The 25,457-nt window shown below is 36.1% G+C and overlaps 1 protein-coding gene across 1 annotated transcript in view; it reads left to right on the top strand.

The window, feature by feature from the left end:
- Nucleotides 1-25,457, top strand: part of LOC150091095 (uncharacterized) — a 334,378-nt gene that overhangs the window by 151,027 nt on the left and 157,894 nt on the right. Inside the window, exon 9 of the mRNA XM_090374226.1 lies at nt 7,651-7,733. Within this exon, the coding sequence (XP_090230352.1) occupies nt 7,651-7,733 (83 nt within the window). The remainder of the gene's footprint in view (nt 1-7,650; nt 7,734-25,457) is intronic.

Genomic DNA, 25,457 nt, shown 5'->3' on the forward strand with positions numbered 1-25,457 from the left:
TCTGTTCCACCAACCAACCACCCGCTGGCTAAAGGCAAATTTCCTCACGTCTATCCTACATCTGTCTTTCCTCAATTTGAATTTATGCCCTCTCAGGTGATTTTTCTGAGCTAGAGGAAGAATCCCATCAGCATTGAGCATGCTTAAACCATTCAAGGCTTTATACATCTCCAGACACTGTAATTTGCAAAACTTAAGCCTTTCTTCGTAAGAGCACCCCTTTGTTCCATTCACTAATCTTGTTGCCCTTCTCTGTACTCGTTCCAGCAGCTCTACATCCTTCTTGAAATGAGGCCTCCAGACCTGTATACAGTACTCTAGGTGTGGCCTGACCATTGCCTTATACAATGGAATAATCACCTCCTTATCCCTGCTGGAAAAATTCCTGTATATCATTGACAATACTCCATGAGCTACTCTTGCAGCCTGTCTGCACTGCTCAGAGAACTTCATATCTGCCTGCACAACCACCCCCAAGTCCCTTTCATTCTCTACCACTGTCAGTGTAGTACCACAGAGTTGATATGTTGCTCTGGAGTAACTAAGAATAAGAATTGGTGTATTATACTTGAATGTATACCAATGCTAGAAGTATAGTAAATAAATTTGATGAATTTGAAGAATTCATCAAATTTATTTACTATACTTCTAAATTTGATGAATTTGCTGGTCAAGACATCAAAGGCGGATATTGTTGGTATATCAGAGACATAGTGTCGCTGTTGTTTTGTATATTTATCAATGATATTGATGAAGGTATATCAGGCTTAGTGTCGAAGTTTGCAGATGATACAAAGGTTGGCAAGGTTGTTAATGACAGTAATGGCAGTGTGCTACTGCAACAGGATCTAGAAAATTTGGGCTGAGAAGTGGCAACTGAAGTTTAACATTGAAAAATGCAAAGTACTGCATATCGGTAGAAGTAACCCCAAAGGAACGTACCAACTGCGTGGTACTACACTTAGGGTGATAGAGAATGAAAAAGACCTGGGAGTGATTGTGCAGTCAGATATGAAGTTTTCTGAGCAGTGCAGACAGGCTTCCAGGGCTGGTCATGGGATTTTGGCAATGATTTACTGGAATTTTGCTAGCAGGGGAAAAGGAGGTGATTGTTCCTCTGTATAAGGCAATAGCCAGGCCATGCACTTCGAGTACTGCATACAGGTCTGGAGGCCTCATTTTAGGAAGGATGTAGATTTGCTTGAGCGTGTACAGAGAAGGGCAACAAGATTGGTGAGGGGAATGAAGGGATCCTCTTACCAAAAGAGGCTTAAGTTCTGCAAATTGCAGCGGCTGAAGACTAAGCACCTGCAAGGTGATCTGATTGAGGTGTATAAGGCCTTAAATGGATTGAGCACACTGAATTCTGATGGGATTCTTCTCCTTGTTTAGATTACGAACCTAAGGGGGCATAAATTCAAATTGAGGAAAGACAGATGCAGAATAGATTTGCGGAAATTTGCCTTTAGCTAGCGGGTGGTTAATTGTTTGAACAAACTTCCATCTGTCATTGTGGAAGTTGATAGGTTAAATAAATTTAAGGAGGAACTGGATAAACATTTGGAAGGAATGGTGTGATTTTTTTTTTTTTGGCTGATGCTGCATAAGCTCATACGCTTCTTTCTTTCATCACATGCCTCTATTACTACTACTACTACTACTAAACAACTATTCACTCTCTACAGATCTTAACTGTACCTTACCATGGAATATTGTTCCCACATCTGGGGTGGTGTCCCTATAACCTTTCTCAAGCTTCTAGACCCTATTCAAAAAGAGGACAGTTAGGTTAATTAATGACCCATCTCTTATAAAGTCTCTGCACTCTCTCTCTCTCTCTCTCTCTCTCTCTCTCTCTCTCTCTCTCTCTCTCTCTCATAGATGTTCTGTTTCTACTGCATGTGTTTTCTTTAGATACTTCCATGGCACTGTTCTTCTGAATTGGCTTCTATAATTGTCCCGTCTCTCTTCCAAACTTGACCAAACATATACCTCAACCATTCAACATCCTTTTACTGTCCAACTCTAATCTCACAGAACCAACTCTTCTTCTTCTTCCTCATTTATTCTTTCAACTTGTGTTTTTTGGAATAACCTTCTTTCGTATGTTTTTCTTGAAAATTGCAATGAAATTTGTCCGGTGTAAATGAGTATCTTCTTTCATCCTGTCAACCTTCAACCTGTGCATGTTACCTTATGTAATTGAAAGAAAGATTGAAATACCTTTTATGTTTGGAGTGTTCATTTAAAAAAAATAAAAAGACATGAAATCAGTGAGAGAAATGTCTAATCATTACCTGAACCTGTAGGTTTTGGTTTTGTGGTCTTTTATATAAGGATGCTACATATTGTCATTGCATTTGTCACAGTTTATTGTGCAGTGCAATAACCATGTGAGAGAGAGGCTCCATAGAGGAGCAGCCATCACCAAGTTATGAACCGAGTTGCCTAGAGAACGACTAACATTAACTTTGTACTTTGGGAGGTGTTTAGTGTATTATTAGCATTGGTATTTTGTAGATTAATGAGTGAGTTCTGTAAGATTATTAATAATTGCATTTCCTCAGATTCTCTTCCTGCTTGTTCCATATAGGAAACTAGAAATTGAGGCCTATTTTGCTGTTAGGAAAGTTAGATTAGAGCAAGTTGAGTTTGAAGGAAAGGGAGTCAATGTTCTGAGTGATTTGGAGAACTGGGAGAATGATAGAGGCAACAGATGAATATGATTGAGTGAGGTAATGAGATTTTAAGTTAGTCGATTCCAGATTAAGAAGTCTCTAACAAGATATATCCACCTTTGAAGTGAAAGGAATTGTATAGCGAATAGTTAGGACAGTTGATATTGAGTGGTCATTGAGGCAACTGATAATTGATATTGTCAGAAAAAGTGTGGCTGGCAGATTTTAGATGGAAACAGATATCACTTGAGACTGGAGCTGAGAGGCCAACTATACTTGTGAATTTTCAACTTCTGGGAGGTTTAGATCTTTTTACAGGTAAGCTTATTTTGTTAGTTTAGCTGTTCATAATGCATTGTGAAGTTTTTAGATATGGCATATACACAGAAAGAACATGCTCAACTCCTTCATAAGGTTGCCTTAGCAGTGTCTCACCCCCAGCATACACACTATTTGGACTCCCTCCAGTCACGAGCTGCCAGATTAGAGGCATCATGATTATACATAAGCTGATCTGGATGCTGCCTACAGAGTTACTAATTGATTCATTCTAGTGGACCATCTATTGGCTGGCCCACAAAAACCATTTTTTTTTTAAAACTTCACCCTTGAAAATATAAGGAATGATAGGATCTCTCCATTATGCTTTTGTCATAATTGCAAAAGATTTGAGATATATTCATAGAAGAGATGAGGAAAAGCTGGAGCTTTGCTTTGAATATCGAATATGATTTTCACTACTTTGTGTCCACTAAGCAAAGTGATGATATTGTAGTCATCTGCCCTCTAGTATTGTCTGGTTACTCAGAAGTAGGGCTCACAATACTGATCAAAATCTTAATATTGGTATTTCGGTATTTTTAATTTATGAAACCAGGATACCAGTATTAATACCGGTATTCCAAAAAAAAAATTTTTTTGCAAATAATTTTGACAGTTAGGTGCAATAAAGTTAGGAAAAAAACAAGTAATTTACTTGAATTTACATTTTAAATCAAACTTTTATTACAATAATAAATATACTAAAAACAAAAAAATAAATAATAAATAAGCATCCACACTACCTGTCCAAATTAAGTGAGTTCTTAAGAAGCTCAGTAGTGTTATCATTTAAACTGGATCTAATTTTGGTACATATTTAATTAGTGACAGAAAACGCCCTTTTGGATTCTGTGCTGGTTGGTGATGTGTACTGAGATAGTCGTAGACGAATTGCACTTTACCCCCCCCCCTTATTCCGTTATCTTCAAAAAATCTTTATTTCCTTTTTATCAAAAAAAAAAAAAAAATTCCTTTTTGACTTTTTTATGTCACTACATCCATATTAACAAAAGAAAGGTACTAACAATTAAGCTTGGTGAGGAAACAAAATCTAAGTTGGGGGGGGATTATTTATTTATTTATTAATTTTTATTTCCCTGTACCTTAGTATCCCCATCAGTGGCCATTGCTATGATCTTTGTACAGCAGCTCCCCTCAAGCACTAAGCCCCACAAGCTACCTGACTGCGTTAAAAAATGAAAATTTCTAGGAGCTGAGGGATACCCCCCTCCCCACACGAGTATATATATTATATATTGTATATACTATCATTGAATTATATTAAATAAAGTTAAATTATAATAAAATGAATAAATAATTAATTGAGCATTCATTAGAGGCAGCGACATGCAATTCCTCCATATGAAGCTGAAATACATCCATTATTTTAAATTAAATAAAACATAAGCCAGTAGTATGGCAAAAACTGTAGAGCGAAAATTAAGGTTTGGTTCTTCGATATTTCTGCCTTTGCGATGTTTTGTATGATGATTGAAATGCAGCGATTCCATGACCATTATTGGCCTCGTGGTCCTCTGTCGATATGGGGCATGATGGTCAGTCTATTCTATTTTATTTTAGTTTATTTTGATTTTGTTATCGTTTGGTAGTTCCTTTAACCCTCTATGGGTGATATTTCACGTCTTTCGGAACTGGTACCTCTCGGGGGGGTACCGCTAAATTAATAACTAATTGGCATTATCCTAAAATTTGTATAGTTTTTGTTAATTGGATTTAAAGATCGAAATTATATTAGGGTTTCTGGGCTACTATTTATATCTATTCTTTCTTTTCGTTCGATTGTTTATTTGGGTTATTTTTATGTTAATTTTCGCTCTACAGTTTTTGCCATACTACTGGCTTATGTTTTATTTAATTTAAAATAATGGAGTTATATATTGTATATATATATTATATGTGAGCTATCAGTTTCTCAAGAGCAATGACACAAATATAAAACAAAAGTCATTTATCATACAAATCTACTTACAATACATGACTGGTGTTCATTTACATCTGATCTATTCATTTTTCTCATTTAATCTGTTGATACATGCTATCATTTCCATAAAATTTCTCTCAATTAACATTCTGAACTCTCTCTACAGCTACAAACACTAAACTAATTCAATCTTAATCACCAATATCAATTCTCTTCACAACGGCAATCCATAAGTCGCTAACTTAATGCTAACAATTCCATGTAATCTCTCTTAATTTAGCAATATCAGTATTCTTTACAACTTCAACCTACTCTAAAATAATCTCCCACTTTATCTAAGTACCATTTCCAAAACAACACAGTTTAGAGGACTTAACTTCCTTCTCTTTGACGGTGGGATTCCTTTGTGCGGGTCCTTCCATAGAGTACGGTAATGTCTCTCTCTCTGTTCTTAGTTGAACTCTGCATCTCAGCCGTATAGCTCTTCCAGTACCGTCTTATTTTGGGAACAGTTCTCTATTAATACCGAAGGAAATTGCCACAGCAGTAATAGAAGCCAGAGTACTATCTGATTGGTAATGTTATTTAACTTCCAGATTAACTTTTAGCACAGGAACATGCCTGGCGGAACCCTTCACTGTATAGCTGCACACTCCCAGAACGGAACCTGAACTGAATCCAGAACTACCTGTAGAAGTCTGCAACCCCTCCGAACAACAACCACAAACCCCTCTTTTGGTGTGAGCACCTTATTTATTTCCTTCTCATTTATTTATTAAATTGATTATAAGTTACAACCCCCCCCCCTACTACTTTTTTATATGCAAGCTTATGTGCAAACCCCAGAGAGGTTTGCGCGCATTTACGTATCTCCCCGTATCTAGTTTAAACCTGACCCAATCACAATGTTATTCTTTAAACTCACTCTTCTTCCTTTGGTGGGAAAAACAGAATAATTTCCCCACACAACGAAACACTTTCATCTTTTATCTCTAGATCACCTGTTCACACACACAGGCGCCTCCGTAGCCAGGTGGGAAGGAGCAGCGGTGCGTTAGCACACGCTTCTTGATTAGACCGGGGTTTGAGCCCGTCACCACCAAATATGGAGGATGCGGAAAGGTCAGGGAATGACCACCGCATATCCCGGAGCAATATGGCCTTAGTTGCTAATGCTCCTAAAAACCAAATAACAACAACAACAACCTGTTCACAATACCTTTGAACTGCTCCATACTGACACCCTTTCCCAAAATGCACTAATCCTCAAGTAGCAGTGTAATAGAGGGATTAAACTGTTGTTCAGAAGCTTTTAATTTTAACCCTTCTGCACGTGCATTCCTTTATTCACATTCCTTAATTGCATACCAGGCCTATTGCCACTAATGGAAATATTTCCATAATGATGTTTTCGTTATTTCTTAAGTGCTTTACTTCCACACACACACACGCACTCTACTTACTAAGAGAAATATATTTGTAAGATTTTGTCTTACAGTTTCACGTTTTCAGGTTTCCGTTGCATTTGTACTGTGCATAATAATCCCTCATTTGAAAACTCAGCAGTATTAATGATTTATTGTTGTTGATTTTATAACCTTTATGTGAATAAATCATGGATAATTATTTTTTAAATTAGTACCAAAAAATCAGTATTTTTGTATCAATACCGGGATTTGAATACCGGAAAAAAATGACTGGGATCCCGGAATCTCGGTATTGTAAGCCCTACTCAGAAGGTTGGCCACCTTTGTGTTATGTGGGCACTACAGTTGGATCCCTACTTACATTGGTTCACACCTTGATTGGACATTTTCATTACACTGGGCCAGTGTCTCAGACCTTGCACACAGGGATAAACCCAGGTGTGAAGGGATATATATCCTCTGCTTATACCTTCACCAATGTGGTGAAGGTATAAGCAGAGGATTTTTTTGTGCAGAATGATTGGACTTCGCTGATAGTTTGCCCACTTATAAGTGGGATCCGAATGTTAACTCCATCAGCATTTTAGACTCCCAATTCTAGCTGTCACCTCTGGAAGAATGTCTGCAACAAATGTCATAGATCCAGTTAATCTCTAAGAAGCCTTTTGAGTCTCATGTTGTGCAAGACTTGTTAAAATGTTCCTGTGTAGCAGGAGTGCTGAGGAATTTCAAAGATTTAATTTAAATCAGTTTCTTAAAAAATATTTTAATATTTAATATTTATATTTTATTTTCCCCAAGTTTATTTAATACGCTATCTTTAATGTAATTTAAAGGTATGACCCTAAAAGTTAAAATTCCTTTAAAAACCTATGTGTCATTAAATTCCACAACAGCATCCTTTAAAAACAACTTTTTTTACAAATATATTTCTAGTTGTTTCAACTTAGGTTGGTTTTGTATAGTGCCTTTATCCAGAGGTCTTCAAATAATTTTTGTAATAGAAAGTATTCTCAAATTATATATTTTATTTTTCAAATTAATTTTCTTTGTTATAAGTAAGTTAATAACTGAGGTGTTAATTAAGTAGCATTTATTCATTGTATGAATTTATAACACCGTTATTCTGTGAAAATATTGAGTATATTGGATTTTCAGTGCTACATTTTATTAGTTATAATTTTGTGATGAAGGTGCCTAGTTAGATCCACATAGATAAGATTTTAAAATATTATCTATTTGTTTCCCTTTATATTGCAGTATAAAATTATATTATTTTCAGATGAAATGATAATATTGCAACAAAGGATACAAGATGCTTCTGGAAAAATAAAGAGAAGAGAAACATCGTACAAAAAAGCAGTGGTATGTTTTGTTTTGTGAACTTAGCCATCTAAATTAACATGATACTTGATGCCATTGCTGCAAATTCAAATTACTGACTAATATTTTATTTCTTTAACCTGAACCCTTAAAAATTTTGATCCCCACCATCCTTACCCTGCAGTATGAAATTACACTAGATAACCCCAGGGGCTCACATCTGGTGAGTATGGGCTTAGCACACCCAAGGTCCTGAGCTGGATATCATCATTCTTCTCTTTTTTGGTGATTCCCTTCTACTTCTCTCTCTCTCTCTCTCTCTCTCTCTCTCCCCCCCTCTCCCTCTCCCCCTCCCCCCACCAAGATAATTCGGATTTTTTTTTTTTTAGCTGGTGCAGTATAAGCCTCGGGCTTCCTTGCACTATATGGCTAGTAATAATAATAATGACCAAAAGTATTTGGGTGCCCCTCAACAATTATTGTGGAGTGATGTCTGAATTGCAGATATTAGTGATTGATGAAACAAACTGCCATCTTGTGTGTTGGAAGTGGGTAGTTTGAATAAACATAAGGAAGGATTTTATAAATTGGTAGTAGGGATTAGTTTCTCTTTTTTTTTTTTTTTTTTTTTTTTGCTGATGCTGTGTAAAGTTCTTTACTTGCATCTTTAATTGCTACTACTAATATTAATATCAGACCTGGCATATCAGTATGCATTAACTCTCATAGATCTGCTTGTGAAGCATTAGTACATTACAAGCCAGTAGGAGTCATGGATTGGAATTTAGATTATCACCAGGAATGGTGGTTGGATGCTATATAAGTAACCTGTCTGAGTGCACAACTATGATTTATCTGAACTTCTACAAATCTAGATGTTCTTCAAAGATGGATGATAGCTGAAAAAGAAAAGTTAGGATTACCTTACAAACTCATTGAATATGTGTGATGAACCATAAAGGAGTAGCTTGTGCCTCGCATGTGTCATCTGCATAAAACATCATGGAACAGATTGTTGTAGGGTTTTAGATGAATTAGCATCTTAGACCATGTTGTGCCACATGGAGCAGGTCCAGGAGGAACCCAGGAACAGCTGCTTTTAAGCCTGATATCATGGTCACCAATGAAAATGGTGGAAGCAGTCTAAAGTTATGGGATTGGTTCAGAATTCGTCTGTTGGTAGTAGTGCCTGAAGCCACGATCTCCTTGGCCTACTTGGAATTTTTGGACAATTATATCCACTATGGCGTTGCAATGGAAATGGGCCTAGTCACTATCAGCACAACACTCAATGTATACAGCAAGATTCATAAAAGACTAGTTTGTGAACAACTGAAATTGAAAAATTGGACTGACTGACATGGAGCCTGGACCTGAACCTCATTGAATAACTGTGGAATAAATTGGAGCCAAATTAGACTGTAGCCTACATGGCCATCTTCTAAACTCGATCTAGTAGCTACTTTTCAGGAGAAATTGAGAAAAATTAAAGCCAATACCTACCACAAATCGGTTAGAAAATATGCCGAGGAGGGTTGAGTCTGTAATACAGACCAAAGGTGAACCTACTATGTGTTAGCTATTTGAACTAAAATTCATTATTTTTGTAACAATCTGCGTGTGTGTGTGTCCGAATACTTATTGTGTATAAGTTATAGTGTGGTTGTATAGCGAACATTACATTTTCTGGTTGAGGTGGTGAATAACTTGAGTAAGCACTGATGGAAACAAAATATACTGCATTGCAATTACTTGGGAAAGGAGGCTTCCATTTGAATACACTTGAAATTTAATTTTGTGTATTTGGTTTTAACAATATCTGTATGAAAACACTTTTCAACATCCATGATCAGAATTCATTAATTTGAATAGTCATTGTACATCTCAGGCATAGTCTTCTTTCTATACATGGGACAAACAGACTTTTAACAAACTGGGTTTGCTACTAGTGCATTGATCTCATATTGTTGTGGCTTTGTACAACTTAACCTTTGCATTTGATATTGCACCTCTAAATGAAAAGTACTGCTCTAATGAAGAAGTATATTGTTTTTTTATTTAATGTTTATGCTGCTCCCCAGCCTTGGTTTTGATTTTTTTTTTTTTTTTTTTTTTTTTTGGTATCTCAGTGGGCAGATTGATATTGTGAACAACCCAGTGATGAGATATATCCACAGTATATGAGATGCAAGGTAGTGCAGTAAGTGAAGTTAAGTTTAGGGCAAAAGCATCAAGCTATGAAAACAATAAAAAGTCATTGTACGTATCAGGCATAATAGCCTCTATCTGTACATAGCTTTGAGCAAACCAAGTTTTCTGTTTAGTGCCTTGATTTCAAATTATGGATGCCCTTTGCTATGAGTTGAGTGGCTTTGGTATTATGTTACTCTAAATCACAGATTATCAACAGGGGTGAAAAAAATCATGGGTTTTACAATGGTTTGTGGTCCTCCAAAGTTCAACTCTACCCGATGACATCTTATTCCTTAATGTTTAATTTCTCTCATTGGGGTTTCTTTTTCCCTGCGACAACTGAATTTTAACATTAGGTATATTATATTAGGAGTGAGTGAGTTAGATATTTTGATAAAAGGAAGATAGTGGGCATGATTTAATTCAATGTAATTTTTCATAGGCATTAAATGTCTAAGTGCTTTCAGAGGTAATGTAATGTCTCCACAATCCTTGGCATTTGCACCTTTCCGACAACCTTGGTGGTGGCTTGGTTTATTTATTTATTCTTTTGTTTCATTGGTCAATATATGAGGCATGGATGGGATGAGGAAATGTTTCAGTTTCTACTTTCTAAGTGACAATTAGTATTGATATATTATTTCCTCATGGAAGTTGTTTATTTTTGATCCACAGTAATTTTGTGAGTGACATGGGCTATGAGAGTTAAATAAAAATAGTTTATATTTTATTATTTAGTTCTTTGTAGTTATTCAACCCATCATCAATCATGTCAAGTGCTGAAAAGAAAAGTGTCGAAAATATCTGGATGAATCTCTAGCTTATGGTTTTATTGAACGCCCATACCCATTCTACTCAAAACAGCCTATATGTCTTATGTGTAATAGTTCTTTTTCAAATGAGGCTATGGTGCCTCCATAGCCAGGTGAGCAGGGGCAGCAGTGCATAGCACACGCTTCTTATTAGACCGGGGTTCGAGCCCGTGCCCACCAAAAATGGAGGATGCGGAAAGGTCAGGGAATGACCACTGCATATCCCTAGAGCAATATGGCCTTAGTTGCTAATGCTCCTAAAAACCAAATAACAACAACAAATGAGGCTATGAAACCATCAAGACTTTTAGATCACTTAAAAAGGAAACATCCTGATAAAGTTGGTAAACATAACAAATATTTAAAAAATTTTAAAAAGAATTTTGAGTAATGTAACACTGTTACTTCCTTATTTAAGAACACACAAACAAATGACGATAGAATGATTGCATCTTATAAAATTGCATAAAATCATTGCAAAAACTGGTAGTGCTCATACAGTTGCTGAGACTGTTATATGACCCGCAATTAGAGACTGTAATTTCAACAGTGATGCATCAAAATCCTTTCAGTATTTTAAAAGCATTGCCATTGAGCAATGATTCAATCCAAAGATGAATCGATGAGATGTCAGTTGACATTGAAGAGCAGCTAATTGACAAACTAAAAACAAGAAAATTTTCTATTCAGATTGATGAATCCACAGTTACATCAAAATAGTGTTGTTCTAATGGCATAACTTCACTATTTTGATGATGATTGTAAATTGCAAGAAAAGATGTTGTTTATAAAATGTGTAGAAACTGACTATATTGGAGCATCCATTTTTGTTGTTGTAAAAACATGGTTTGATGATAAACAAGTACCATTGGAAAATTTAGTATCCTGTGCCACTGATGGAGTTACCTCCATGTTTGGAAGACATAAAGATTTTACAGCCCACCTAAAGGAAGTATGTCCCGAAGTTCTTGCAATACACTGCATTGTGCACTGACATCATCTGGTTGCAAAAACTATTAGTCCAGTTCTTTATCAATCTCTCAGTATAGTTATTAAAACCATCAGTAAAATAAAGTTACATAGCAAATATGATCGCCTTTTCAGAAAATTTTGTGCTGATAAATGAAGAACAGTATGTGAGGCTTCTTTTACATACAGCAGTCAGATGACTTTCTAAAGGAAATTGTCTAACAAGATTTGTAAAACTTTTTGATACGATAATTAGTTTTTTAGAAAACGTACGAGATACAGATTTAGCAAAGGAGATCAGCAAACACAAAAACAACATATACTATGTGGCTTGGATTTTTCGAAAACTTAATGAAGTATCACTTCAACTTCAAGGAAAGTTAATTACAGTGATATACTGCAAACGCATGTTAAAAGCCTTCACTGAAAAAACTGGAAATATTTGAAAGCTATTTAATGAGAAAACAATTTCATGGTATGCAAAAGTTAGCTGAAATCATTGAATCTCACCAAGAATGATCTTAAGAATTATTCAGATCATTTATGTTCTTTAAAAGGTGAAATGAAAAAAATTTTCAGATTTATTTTCTTTTGAAGTGAAGCCATGGATGTTAGATCCAATTGGATGTGAAATTGGATCCAATTTCTGCTAGTGAAGAAATTCAAGAAGAACTCATTGAATTAAAATGTAACGAAGAATATAAATATAAATTCAAAAAAGGTGGAATGGCTGAGTTGCAGGGATCAAAAACAACTAAACTTCTTTATCCAGCAATGTAGTCTGAAATGACAAGTACTTTGTTTTCAACGTCTTATATGGTTTAAAGTGGTTTTAGTTCAGTAAATAAAATATTAACAAAGGAAAGAAACAGAATTGATACATGTTTAAGAGGAGACGGTAGAGTTAAACTTACTAACATTATACCGAACATTGAACTTTTAGCTAAGAAACATCAGGCTCAGGGATCCCATTGAATAAAAAGAGTAAGTACAAAGTATTTTCTTGTTTAAAAGTTCATGGGGGGGGGTCGATTACGAAAAAAATTGTCTAAAAAAGTCCTTTAGGAGGCAATAATTAAAAAAAGTTAAGAAACACTGCTCTAAATAGAAAGCACTGCTCCTATGGAGCAGTGCTTTCTATTTAGAGTTATGCCTAGATCCTGACATAAGTATGAGATACCTTACAAATATGTTTAACAAAGTTGAAGTGGACATCTAAGGAAATCTATTGTTAAGAGCTGTAATGTGGGTGATATTATTCTCTTACATTTAGAGAGTGGTAATGGCATGCATAAAGTGGCTTAAACTTTAGTTTGAAGCTCTAGTTTGAGTTTTCAAAATTTTGATAATTTTTGAAAAATTATCAAAATTTTGATACCAAATTTCACAATTACAGCATTCATTTGACATCTTTATGATTTAGGCACAACACTTTGCAGGGGATCAAAAACATTATCAGAAGAAACTATTGAAAAAACCAAACTTTTCACTATTATGAAAAGTTTGGTTTTTTTTTTTTTTTTTTTATTATATTGATAACATCTATAATTTGAATTGAGAAAATCATTTGCAATAAAAGAACACTTTCTGATGCAGATCTGTAGATCATTAAAGTGACAACTTTCTGACGTTGAATGGTCTAGAAAGGGTTGCTTTAATGCATAAAAAATGAAACTGCACTTTTACGTTATTCTCTGATACTATGCAGACTGCAAGGATTGTACATGGAGTTATATATATATTTCTCACATCACATAACTTTATAAAGTTATATATACAAGTCTAAAACATTATTGCATGCAGTAATTATACAAAATATTCTGGCATACAAATTAGTAAGCACTTTTTGAAACTGAAATGAGAAGTCTAAACAAGCTCATTTAGCTATATTAAGAAATCCATTATTTAGTTGTAATTATCAGTGATAGTTGATTCTTCATTATGATGCACTGCATTATCACAATATCCACGTTTGCACTTAGCTGGTGTGCAGGCCATTAAGAACAATATTGCGTGTGTGCACTTTGACATAATTATAACAACAAATATGAGAGATACCTCAATATTCAAATAGGAGATCTTCTTTTTTCAATTTCCGGGATAAAAACAGATAAATTAAAATTACATTAAATTAAAAGCACCGAATTTAAATAAATAACCTAAAATACTTCAATATGCTCATACTTCCCATATGTGAACCCTCCAAGCACCAGAACACGCCGACATCAACCAGTCCCAGACATCAGATAACCCACCCACTAAAGAAGTCTGAGCACATTTCTGTCAAAAGTAAAGCTTATTTTAAAATGCATAATCTTTTATTATTAAAACCCAAATCTCCTTCTTCGAAGGAGATTTGGGTTTTAATAATAATAATAAAAAAAAAAACTTTTCATAATACTGAAATCTAAAATGTTCCCCTCTAAATTTAAACGTTGATATGAGAGATTATTGTCAATCATGCATGTGCACAATGGCCCATGAATCCGAGATTATGTAGGGACAACGAATGTTAATAGAATGTTCTTGGATCTTCATTTCTACAGTCTCTGTTATAAGTAGTTTAGTAAAATTTTGCTGTATACTAAGAACCTTTGTTTCACGAAATGAAAATGAATGGCCTGCATGTATTGCATGGAAAGAAAGTTCTGAAGCTCCTGATCTGTGAGGCCCTAACTTTGGCCTCATGTTGTTTGTCTTATGGAAAGCATATTTTTTGAAGAACCTATATGTAGCGCATTACAATCACTACGTGGAATACGATAAACGATATCATTCTTTTCAACACTATTATTTAATACTGAAGAATTTTTAATTAAAGACTGAAGTTATTTAAATAGGGGTTATCCCCTAAACACCATAAATAATATTAAATTACAGGCTGTTAATAAAATAAAAAATACACCATACAATAATACAATTTCTAAAAAATATTTTATTTCACTTCCTTATATTGAACAGGTGGCATAAGAAATCAAATATACTTTTTAAAAACATAGAATTTAAGATCTGTGTTCTTAAAAAGTATATTTAACTTCTTATGCCACCTGTTTGATATTAGGAAGCAAAATAAAATATTTTTTAGAAATATTTTTTGTATTATTGTGTGGTGTATTTTTTATTTAAGATAGTGGCCAGGCCCACCCATAAACTTCGGTATTAAATAATAACGTTGAAAATAATGATATCGTTTATTGTATTCCATGTGGTGAGGCTACAGTTAGGGTCTCACAGGTCAGGATCCTCAGAACTTTTTTTCCACGTGATACATGAAGGCCATTCGTTTTCATTTCGTGAAACAAAGGTTCTTAGTATACAGCGAAATTTTACTAAACTACTTATAACAGAGACCATAGAAATGAAGATTCGAGAACATTCTATTAACATTCGTTGTCCGTACATAATCTCGGATTCATGGGCCTTTGTGCACATGCACGATTGACAATAATCTCTCATATCAACATTTAAATTTAGGGAGGAACATTTGAGATTTCAGTATTGTGAAAAGTTTGGTTTTAATAATAAAAGATTACGCATTTTAAAATAAGGTTTATTTTTGACGGAAATGTGCTCAGTCTTCGTTAGTGCGTGGGTTATATGATGTCTGGGGTTGGTTGATGTCTACATATAGCGTGTTCCGGTGCTTGGAGGGTTCACATATGGGAAGTATGAGCATATTGAAGTATTTTAGGTTATTTATTTAAATTCGGTGTTTTTAATTTAATGTAATTTTAATTTATCTGTTTTTATCCTGGAAATTGAAAAAAGATCTCCTATTTGGATATTGAGGTAACTCTCATATTTATTATTATAATTAAGAAAAGGGAGATAGATTGAGATTTTCATCTCTTAGTATTTTAGACTTTGACATAATTTACCACCACTTTTTTGATTTTAAAAACAGCTGTAGCCAAAAAATGGGGGGGGGGGGACAAATGTGGATCTGTGTTAACCGTTGAAGTTACTGATACGTAACGTCTTAATTGGATTGGACTTGCATAAAGAAATGTTTATTACAGAAATTCATGCATAATAAATACACACGCATCATCTTAGTCCTCCTTTTGTCTTTTACAATCGTATATTTTTAGAAAATGTTTTTCCAGCGTCTTGGCATCACTCTACAGTTTTAGCATTTCTGAAGCCTGAAAAAGATCTGTCCAACCCCTATAGCTATAGACCCATATCTCTCTCAAGCTGCCTCAGCAAAATCCTTGAGAAAATTATCCACAGAAGACTCATCTGGATCATTGAGTCGGAACAGCTAATGAGCCATAGTCAATATGGCTTTCGTCAAAATAGGTCATGCTTGGATCTTATGGTCAAGGCTGAATTTTCCATTCGTAATGCTTTTGTCAAACATGAATTTTTAGTAATGGTTTCAATAGATATAGAGAAGGCTTATGATTCCACCTGACGGCATGGTATACTTAGTGATCTTTACTTTCTCGGACTACGAGGCAACCTTCTATATTTGTTGAGAACTTTCTACATACTATATCATTTCAAGTTCGGTACCAACGTGCCCTTTCTGCACCTTTCATCCAGGAAGAAGGTGTTCCGCAGGGATCAGTGCTGAGTGCTACTCTTTTTGCTCTTAGAATAGATTCTATCACTAAGCAGCTTCCACATACATTGGAGATTTACTTTTATGCAGATGACCTTTCCATCTCCTGTCATTCTCAAAAAAAAAAAAAAAAAAAAAAAAAGATCTATTGAAAGACAGCTACAGATATCACTTTATAAAATGCAACAATGGGCAAGCTTCAACGGCTATCAACTCTTGCAGCAGAAAACAATTGCTATCCATTTTTGTAGACAATGCAAACTTCATCCAGATCCTGAACTTCAAATTTCTAAAGTCTCCGTCCCGGTCACCAGTAACATCCGATTTCTAGGATTAACCCTTGACAATAAGTTAAATTTCCTAGATCATATTAAAAATGTACGGACGTCCTGTCTACAAAAGTTAAGCATACTCAGAGCTTTATCTGCCCAAACGTGGGGGTGCAGATCGTACTTCCCTGCTTCGGTTATATAGGGCATTAATCAGATCCTGTCTCGATTATGGTGCTCCCATCTATGATTCTGCCAGAAAGAGTGCATTACGCTGGCTTGATGGCATTCAACACAGTGCTTTGAGAATTGCAATTGGTGCATTCAGAATTTCGCCAGCACAGTGTCTATATTGATGCTCACGAGCCCCCACTAACTTTACGCGGGAAAACACTGTTACTGAAATATGCTGTCAAGATACAAAGTTGTGCCTCTCATCCCATTCAGTCATACCTTTTCAACCCACCGTTATAAAATCTGTACAGAAACAAACTTAGCATAGTACAAAGGGTACTAGGAAAGTTTTGCAATATGACGCAACAATGAATCACAGGAAGCTGCTTGTTGCTGCATGTTGAGACATGTTCATACGTGCATAGTAGCCGCCGCGCCAAGTCGATGGGCTCAGTTATTCATTAGTAGTGAGAGTGTAAAGTGCTTGCGATGGCATCGTGGTCACGAAATGAGATAAGGACAGTTTTGCGGTATAATTTCGTGCGTGGTTTAACCATAGACCAGTGCTTAGAAGAAATGACTCTTGCACTAGATGATGATTGTCCACATCGTACAACGATATTCAGGTGGTATAGAGAATTCCAAAGGGGAAATTTCACTCTGGAGGATTCTGAGAGGCCGGGAAGGCCACGAACGTCAGTTACGGAGGAAAACGTTACTGCTGTGAGGAAAATGCTTGACGAAAACAGGCGAGTGGCCTACCAACAGATAGAGGATACTTTGGGCCTAAATGCACCAGCAGTTCGTTCGATTCTGCAAGATCATTTGCACGTGAAGAATCTTTGTTCTCTCTGGGTGCCGCATCAACTGACTGAAGAGCAGATGACACGACGTGTGACTTGGTGCCGGGAGATGTTAAAAAAGTTTGATAAGGGACAATCTCGGTATGTGAACAACATTGTGACAGGTGACGAGACTTGGCTGTACTATTACGATCTGCGGACCAAGGCTCAAAACAAAGTTTGGGTCTTTGATGATGACGACACACCCGTAATTGTCAGAAAATCCCGATCTGTAAAGAAGAAAATGATAGCTGTATTTTTCAAATCAAGTCGAATTGTGGAACGTGTCGTTTTGGACATGCAGAAGACAGTCACAGCTAAGTAGTATACTGAACAATGCCTGCCTAAAGTCATTGGATCTATGAAGAACCTGCGGCCAAAGTCAAGAATGGACACCTGGTACCTCCATCACGATAATGCTGCAGCTCACCGCGCCAAAGCCTGTACCGAATATTTGACCACGACAGGACTGAAACTTCTCGAGCACCCTCCCTACAGTCCAGACCTTGCTCCCTGCGACTTTGCACTGTTCCCGCATGTGAAAATGAAGCTAAAAGGGAGGCGGTTTTCCAGTGATGAGGACCTTCTACGGGCTTGGGACAACCAGTGTGCTTTACTCCCTAGTGAAACTTGGCAGAACTGGTTTAAAGATTGGTTTCGGAGGATGGAGAGGTGTATTGAATGTAGAGGAAATTACTTTGAAAAAATTAAATAAACAAAGCTGTATTGCAAAACTTTCCTAGTACCCTTTGTAAAACTAGCTGGTCTTCGCCTTCTTGAACTGGTGCAGGTTTGGAATCTTTCCATCCATTCCATACAGCAGGTAGCAACTGTTACTCAACCACCATGGGCTCCTCCCCTTCCAACCTGTGGCACTTACCTCTGTCAATGGAGAAATAATATTTTGCAAGCATCAAATGTCAAACAACTTCATGCAGTTCACACTCAAAGATATATTGATTTCTCCCCAATTTATACAGATGGCTCTAAATCTAATTCAAATGTTGGAGCAGCTGCAGTGTTTCTGAATGCAATTGTATCAGTATCCCTTCCATCAGAATTTAGAATCTTTTCTGCTGAATTATATGCAATAAAACTACCTTTAGAAAATGTCTCTTCTGTCTGTTATTTACACTGATTCCCTCAGCTCAATCATGTCGTTATGTAATGCCGCAGATAAAGTTCACCCTGTTCTAGATGAAATCAGAAGCTTATTACTACAAATTAAAGAATGCTACCAACTGATCACTTTTTGTTGGATTCCAGCACATTCCGGTATTTTAGGCAATGAACTGGCCGATAAAGCTGCAAAAAATCTAATTACCTTAGATTTAACCAATATCCCTGTTCCAGCATCAGATTATGCACTAACTGTTCATGCTGCTTGCCTATCAAAATGGACAGAACTCTGGCACTCTGACTAATAATAAACTTTGTTTAAACAAGATCCAAAAATTTGGCGCTCCAGTGTCTGTACATCAAGATGAGAAGAAGTAGTCCTTTCAAGGGCAAGAATAGGTTATACCCATCTGACCCACCTTCATTTACTCACAGTGTACACATTGTTCTAACAATTTGACTTTTAAACATATTCTCATTGGCTGCCCCTACTATAAACAAGACAGAGCTTCATCCTTGATCTCACTGGTTAATCTTTGTAAATCAATAACTCTCGAAAATCTCATTGGTGATAAGGCAAATATTTCTGAATTTTTTGACTTCCTCAGGCAAACTGGGCATTTTAATAATTTCTGATTTCAGATTTTCTTCTGACTTTATGGAAATCTCTCATCTCTTAATATAATAAGTGAATAGGCACATTATATCCTTAGCAGCTTATGTGCCATCAAGCCTCCATAACAACAATGAACATCATCTTAGGATGTTTGATTCCTGTCATTTGAATTCAAGATCAGATATTAGCCTTTCTCCTAGTGTTAATTCCTGACTAGAGAGAATAGCTTTTTTCCTTATATTAATGTTTTATAGCATAGATGAGGATAAATTGAATAAAAGAAAAGAGCTTTCTGTGTTTCTTTCATTCATAAGTTTTAGCAGCTGAAATTAAAAGCAAAAAGAAATGATTTCATTATTCCTGCTATTAATTAGCCCCCCCCCCCAGGACTTAGAGGATTGAGTCAAGCCCCAAGGTTTGGGGCTTGGAATGTGATTCAAAAAAAAGTTTAAATGTATACTCTTCAACTTTGTCCTCTTCAGCAGTATCGACATTGTGGAAGAATAAACATGTTTACATGTCAGCACTGGAAAAGAACATAACTGAAAAAAGAAAAAAATTAAGAAATTGCGAGGTTACAAATGTTGATGAAGCATTGCTTCAGTGGTTCAATACAATAAAAAGACTAATTGAAATAGTGTTTATTATTAATTAGTATTGTTTTTAATTACTAAGAAATAAATTGTTTAGTATTAAGTGTATTGTAGTTTATACAAGCATATCAATACAAATAATATATAGGTATATACTAATAATTTTTTTCTCTCTAATAGTTTTTTTTTTTTTTTTGAATCTATCTTTTTATGAAGTTAATGAAAATCAAAAAAATAGGAGGTACATTTAACTCATCACTGATATAGTGAGTAATAGTTATAACAAGGATTTTTTGTCCATCTCTTGATACTCGTTACAACTTAGCTTGACTGTATATGTATGTATGTATATATGTGTATGTATATATATATATATATATATATATATACACACACACACACACACACACACACATTGGTGTTCAAAGAAAGTGCATCACCCCTTAAAATTGTAATTGTCGTCCAAATAACATAAGTATATGGCAATATTTCTTACAGACTGCATCAGATAAGATTGACACCCGTAGATGATGACATAATATTGATTCAGCCTGTACTTTCAGCTTTATAAGCACGCTCTGCAAGAGCTGCAGTCATTCCTTGCTTGTGTCAGGATGGTGAGTTACATGCAGTTAATGCCACCGAGAAAGAGTGCTATTGTTGCTTTACTTGAGGAGGAAATTCTTCCTGCCATATTGCTCATAGAGTGTCTTGTAATCAGTTGACAGTGAGTAGATTTCTTTCCAAACTCAAGAATACTGGTTCTGCTAATAGGAAAAAAGGAACCGGATGCAAACGAGTCTCTACGCCAAAACAGGACCGGGTTTTGAAGTGCTTATGCCTTTAAAACCATAAAGCTTCTTTGTCTGAGCTGAAAAGAGAATGGGAGGAACGTACAGGAGTGGTAGCAAGTGCAGTAGCAGTCAGAAGATGCATTTTCAAAAATGGACTTGTAGCCCATTGTCCTAAGAAGCCCCTCCTCACACAAAAAATGAAAAAGGCCTGATTAATTTGGTGTAAGGAGCATGTCAAATGGACTCCCAAGCAGTGGAAGTCAGTTATTTTCTTGGATGAGAAGAAATTCAACCTGCATGGCTCTGATGGGAGACGAACAATTCACCATAGACGTGGTGAAGAATACCATCCAGACTGTATGGTGTCTACAGTGAAATTCCCTACCAGCCAAATGATATGAGGGTGCATTTCGTATCGCGGAGTAGGACATCTGCAGTTTACAAAATGTTCCATAAATGCCAATGGATACTTGGCTATATTGGAAGGCAAATTGCTACCAACCATTAGAGACCATTTCAACCTGCCAAGTAACTGCATCTTTCAGGATAAATCCTCCCTGTCATCGGGCGAAAAGTGTAAGTAGGCACTTCTGTAGTTACTTTAGCTTTATTTCTGCATTAGAGGTTTGACAGTAATGTGTTTACATTTGTTACAGGTGAAAAAATATTTGGAAGCACGGTCTTACAACTGTTAGCTGGCTAGGAAACAGCCCGGCCCTGAATCCTATAGAGAACTGTTGGCATCGTGTGGAATCTGCAGTTGCCAGAAAGAAACCAAAGACCCTTCATGAACTTCATAATTGGTGTTTGGAACCACGAACTGTCAGTTGATTATCTTCAGCAATTGATCTTGTCAATGCCTCGACGGTGTGCTGCTGTCATCAGGGCCAGAGACGGTTTGACTAAATATTACTTTGCACCTGGTGAACTTTTCATTTCTAAAATGATAAACTGAAGCAAATTCAGGGCTTCTGATAACATTTCAGGCTTAATTGCCATGTTTACCAAAACTGTTGTATAAAGTTGCAAATGCTCATTTTGGAATATTTTAAGAGCACTTGTCAAATATTACTTAGCTTTGCCTTAACTATTAATAAATATATTTTGTTTATATTTCTATTTGTGATGCTAGTCTTTAATGTAACATACCATAGCGAAAAAGGGTTAGAAATGTGAAATTCCTAGGTGATGCACTTTCTTTGAACACCAGTGTAGTCTGTAGGAAATGATAGGTCTGATTAAGTTTGATAAAGGTGCATAGATGGAAGTGAAAAATACACAAAGTGCCAAAAACAAAAAGGGTGAGGAAAGCAGAAATCTGAAGTATTGTAGGTTTGTAAAAAGAGAGAAAGAATGTGATTATCTATATGTTATGATGAACTAAAAAAATTATAGGCTAAATTGCAAAGCCAATTAGAGATGAGGGAACTGTAAAGTAAAATGATTAAACAAATAAAAGGTGAGATAGCTATCATCAGAAATGGGCAGGCAAATTTAGCTATAAGTCGAAAAAAGGGGAATAGCAAAAATGCATAAATCTGATGTTAGCTAGAGTAAATATTGATACATGGTGATGCATATCAATATTTATCAATATTTAGTCTGGCTAACATCAGATTTTTGCTATTCCCACTTTTTTTCAACTTATAGCTCAATTTGCCCACCCACTTCTGATGATAGCCATCTCACCTTTTATTTTATTTACTGCTGCTTTGTGCATTTTGGTGCATCTGTCATGTCTTACTTATTTATATTTTTATTTTCACATATCAACTGATACCACATGTTTAAACTCGTGATTATATATATATATATGAGCTGGTTGGTTCCCAAGTGGTGTAAGTCTGTGGTACTACACTGACAGTGGTAGAGAACAAAAAGGACTTGTGGGTAATTGTGCAGGCAGATATGAAGTTTTCTGAGCAGTGCAGACGGTCTGCAAGAGTAGCTCATAGTGTCTTGTTAATGATATACAGTAATTTTTTTAGCAGGGATAAGGAGGTCATTATCCCCTTATATATATATCAATGGCAATGGTCAGGCCACACCTTGAGTACTGTATACAGGTCTGGAGGCCTCATTTTAATAAGGATGTAGAGCTGTTAGAACGAATACAGAGAAAGGCAACAAGGTTAGTGAATGGAACAAAGGGTTGCTCTTATGAAGAAAGGCTTAAATTTTGCAAATTACAACGTCTGGAGACTAGGCACCGGCGAGTATGCTCAATGCTGATGGGATTCTTCCTCTTGTTCAGAATAATCACCTGAGAGGGCATAAATTCAAATTGAGGAAAGACAGATGTAGGATAGGTGTGCAGAAGTTTGCCTTTAGCCAGCTGGTAGTTGATTGGTGAACAGACTTCCATCCTTTGTTGTGGAAGTTGATAGCCTAAATAAATTTAAGGCTGAGTTGGACAGATACTTGGAACGAAGGGAGAGGTGAAATGGGAGCGTGTTTTTTTTTTTTTGGCTGATGGTGCATAAACTTGCTTTCTTGCATCATATGCCTCTGCTAATGCTAAAGTCTATTTTTGTTGTTTGTGGAAAATAAAGGTTCTGCATTATGTTCAGTTGAAAAATCATTGCACCTGAAAATAAATTTTTCTCAGCATAGATTTGCTGTGGAATTAAATTTATATTTGCCAAAAAATAAATTTATTTATTTTTAAACAATTTATTATCAATTATAATTTTCAAAATTCATTGCTGTCTTTGTCTGCAGAACTATTTTCACTGGTAGGGGCCTCTGTCAGAATGGCTTGAAAGAATTCATATCTCTTGTGCACCAGTGATATGAATTTTAGTAACTCAAGCAAGTCTCTTTTCTTCAGTGTTGAAACATTTCTTCCCTTTGAATACAGTAAAGGCTGTTTAATGTTCCCAAGGGAAAGTTGTCTGCTTCATGATTTCGGTGTTATAATATTAAGAACTTTTGAAACCTTCAAGATCGCTCAAACTTTTCTTGTGCAACATTTGAAATTGTCGATCTTTTTCGTAACAAAGGTGTTGAATATGAAACCAGTTCACATCCATCCTTATTAGAGTTTTTCTTCCACTTTTTAATAGCTTTCTCAAGTGATTCTGTAGAGAGAAAGTCTGTCTGTTCAATCTGACATACAGTGAACTTTCACAGTCTTGCTTTGGCCATTATTGCATACCAATCATTAGGGATGTAAATAAATTTTTTAAAGTGCTTTAGCAAGCAAGAGGATATTTCTTGTGATCAACTTTAGTTTTGTCCATACGTAGAAATAACCCAAGTTATTTCTTAAATCATGGATTCCCAGGTTATAAGCATATTTCTAATCTCAACGATGTCCATTTCCACTTGCAGTCTGCGAAACCCATGTACTTTTTCTGACAGAATCCCAGTTATTGGTTAATTCAACTACTGCTCATCTCAGCTGCCCAAATTATTCACTGTATGATTCCTTTCACCTCAAAGGCGGTACTTGTGCATATGTCCGTTCCGATATTCCCTGTGAGAGAATTGGTAATTTGGAATCTCCTCTCTTCAATCTTCTCTGGCTTAAAATCTCTCTACCTCATTGTTATCAAATTCGTATATTGTCTCTACTGTTCTCCCAACTCCACTAATCACTTGGAGCTATTTGACTTCTTCTCTTTGCAACTTGACTTTCTCCAGTCCAACTTTCCTAACAGTGAGGTAATTTTCCTTGGTGATTTTAATGTTCACAAGTCCAGATGGCTTCCATTTTCTAGTCACACCGACCCAGCTGGTCGAGATGCTGAGGCTTTTGCAATTTCTAATGACCTTGCACAGATTGTTCATTTACCTACAAGAATACTGGACAATCCTAACCACACACCCAACACGCTTGATCTGTTTCTCACAAACAACCCTTCTAAGTACACGGTCGAAGTGAATGGTCCTTTATCACAACTTGGTGATTTTCTCTTCTCCAATGGAGCCTTTATCTCATGGCTGTTCCCAGCCTCGTATTGTTTGGCATTACAATAATGCAAAATGGAATGACCTGCGAGATTTCTTTTCTTCTTTTCCTTGGTCAGACTACTATTTCAAAACTTCTGATGTCAACATTTGCTCAGATCATGTCAGTGAAATTATTCTTGTAGGAATGGAATTCTTTATTCCACACTCCACTTTAAAATCTCGTCCTTTATCTAAACCCTGGTTTTCCAATAAATGTGCTGAGGCTGTTCAAGAGAAGAATGTTGCATGCCGTAATTGGCTTGTTTCCAATTCTTCAGTTTCATTTTCTGCCTACACCAGGCCGGCTGGGCTAGCCAGGTGGGTAAAGTACCTGCCTGGCAACCCAAAGGTCCCGGGTTCGAATCCCGCCTCGTGCTTGGATCAGAGTAGTGCAAAAACTTTGGGAGGTGCATTATGGCCACAGAAGCCGATGCGCCAACAACTAACAAAAAAAAAAAAAAAAAAAAAAAGCATACACCAAAGCTTGCAACAATTGTAAAGCAGTCAATCAGTCCAAACTAGATTTCGAACAGGCTAAGAGAAGAAAACTTGCTTCTTGCCCTAATGGTAGCCGAGCACTCTGGTCTCTTGCCAAAGCTGTTGGCCGCAACTTTAGCCCATCTCTGCTCCCACCTCTGTCAAAACCAGATGGTTCTGTTGTCACTTCAGCCAAGGATAAAGCTGACTTGCTAGCATCCCATTTTTCTTCCAACTCATGTATTAATGAGCTTGGTAAAACACCTCCCACCATTCCCAACTCACTCCATTCAATGCCTCCTGTGGTCTTCCATTAAAAGGATGTCAGAAGGATGATTTTAACGAATTTCTATGCTAAGAAAGCTGCAGGTCCTGATGGTATTTCTC

Source organism: Mastigoproctus giganteus, chromosome 1 (assembly GCF_048544385.1).
Source record: "Mastigoproctus giganteus isolate SK-2022 chromosome 1, ASM4854438v1, whole genome shotgun sequence".
Taxonomy (NCBI): domain Eukaryota; kingdom Metazoa; phylum Arthropoda; class Arachnida; order Uropygi; family Thelyphonidae; genus Mastigoproctus; species Mastigoproctus giganteus.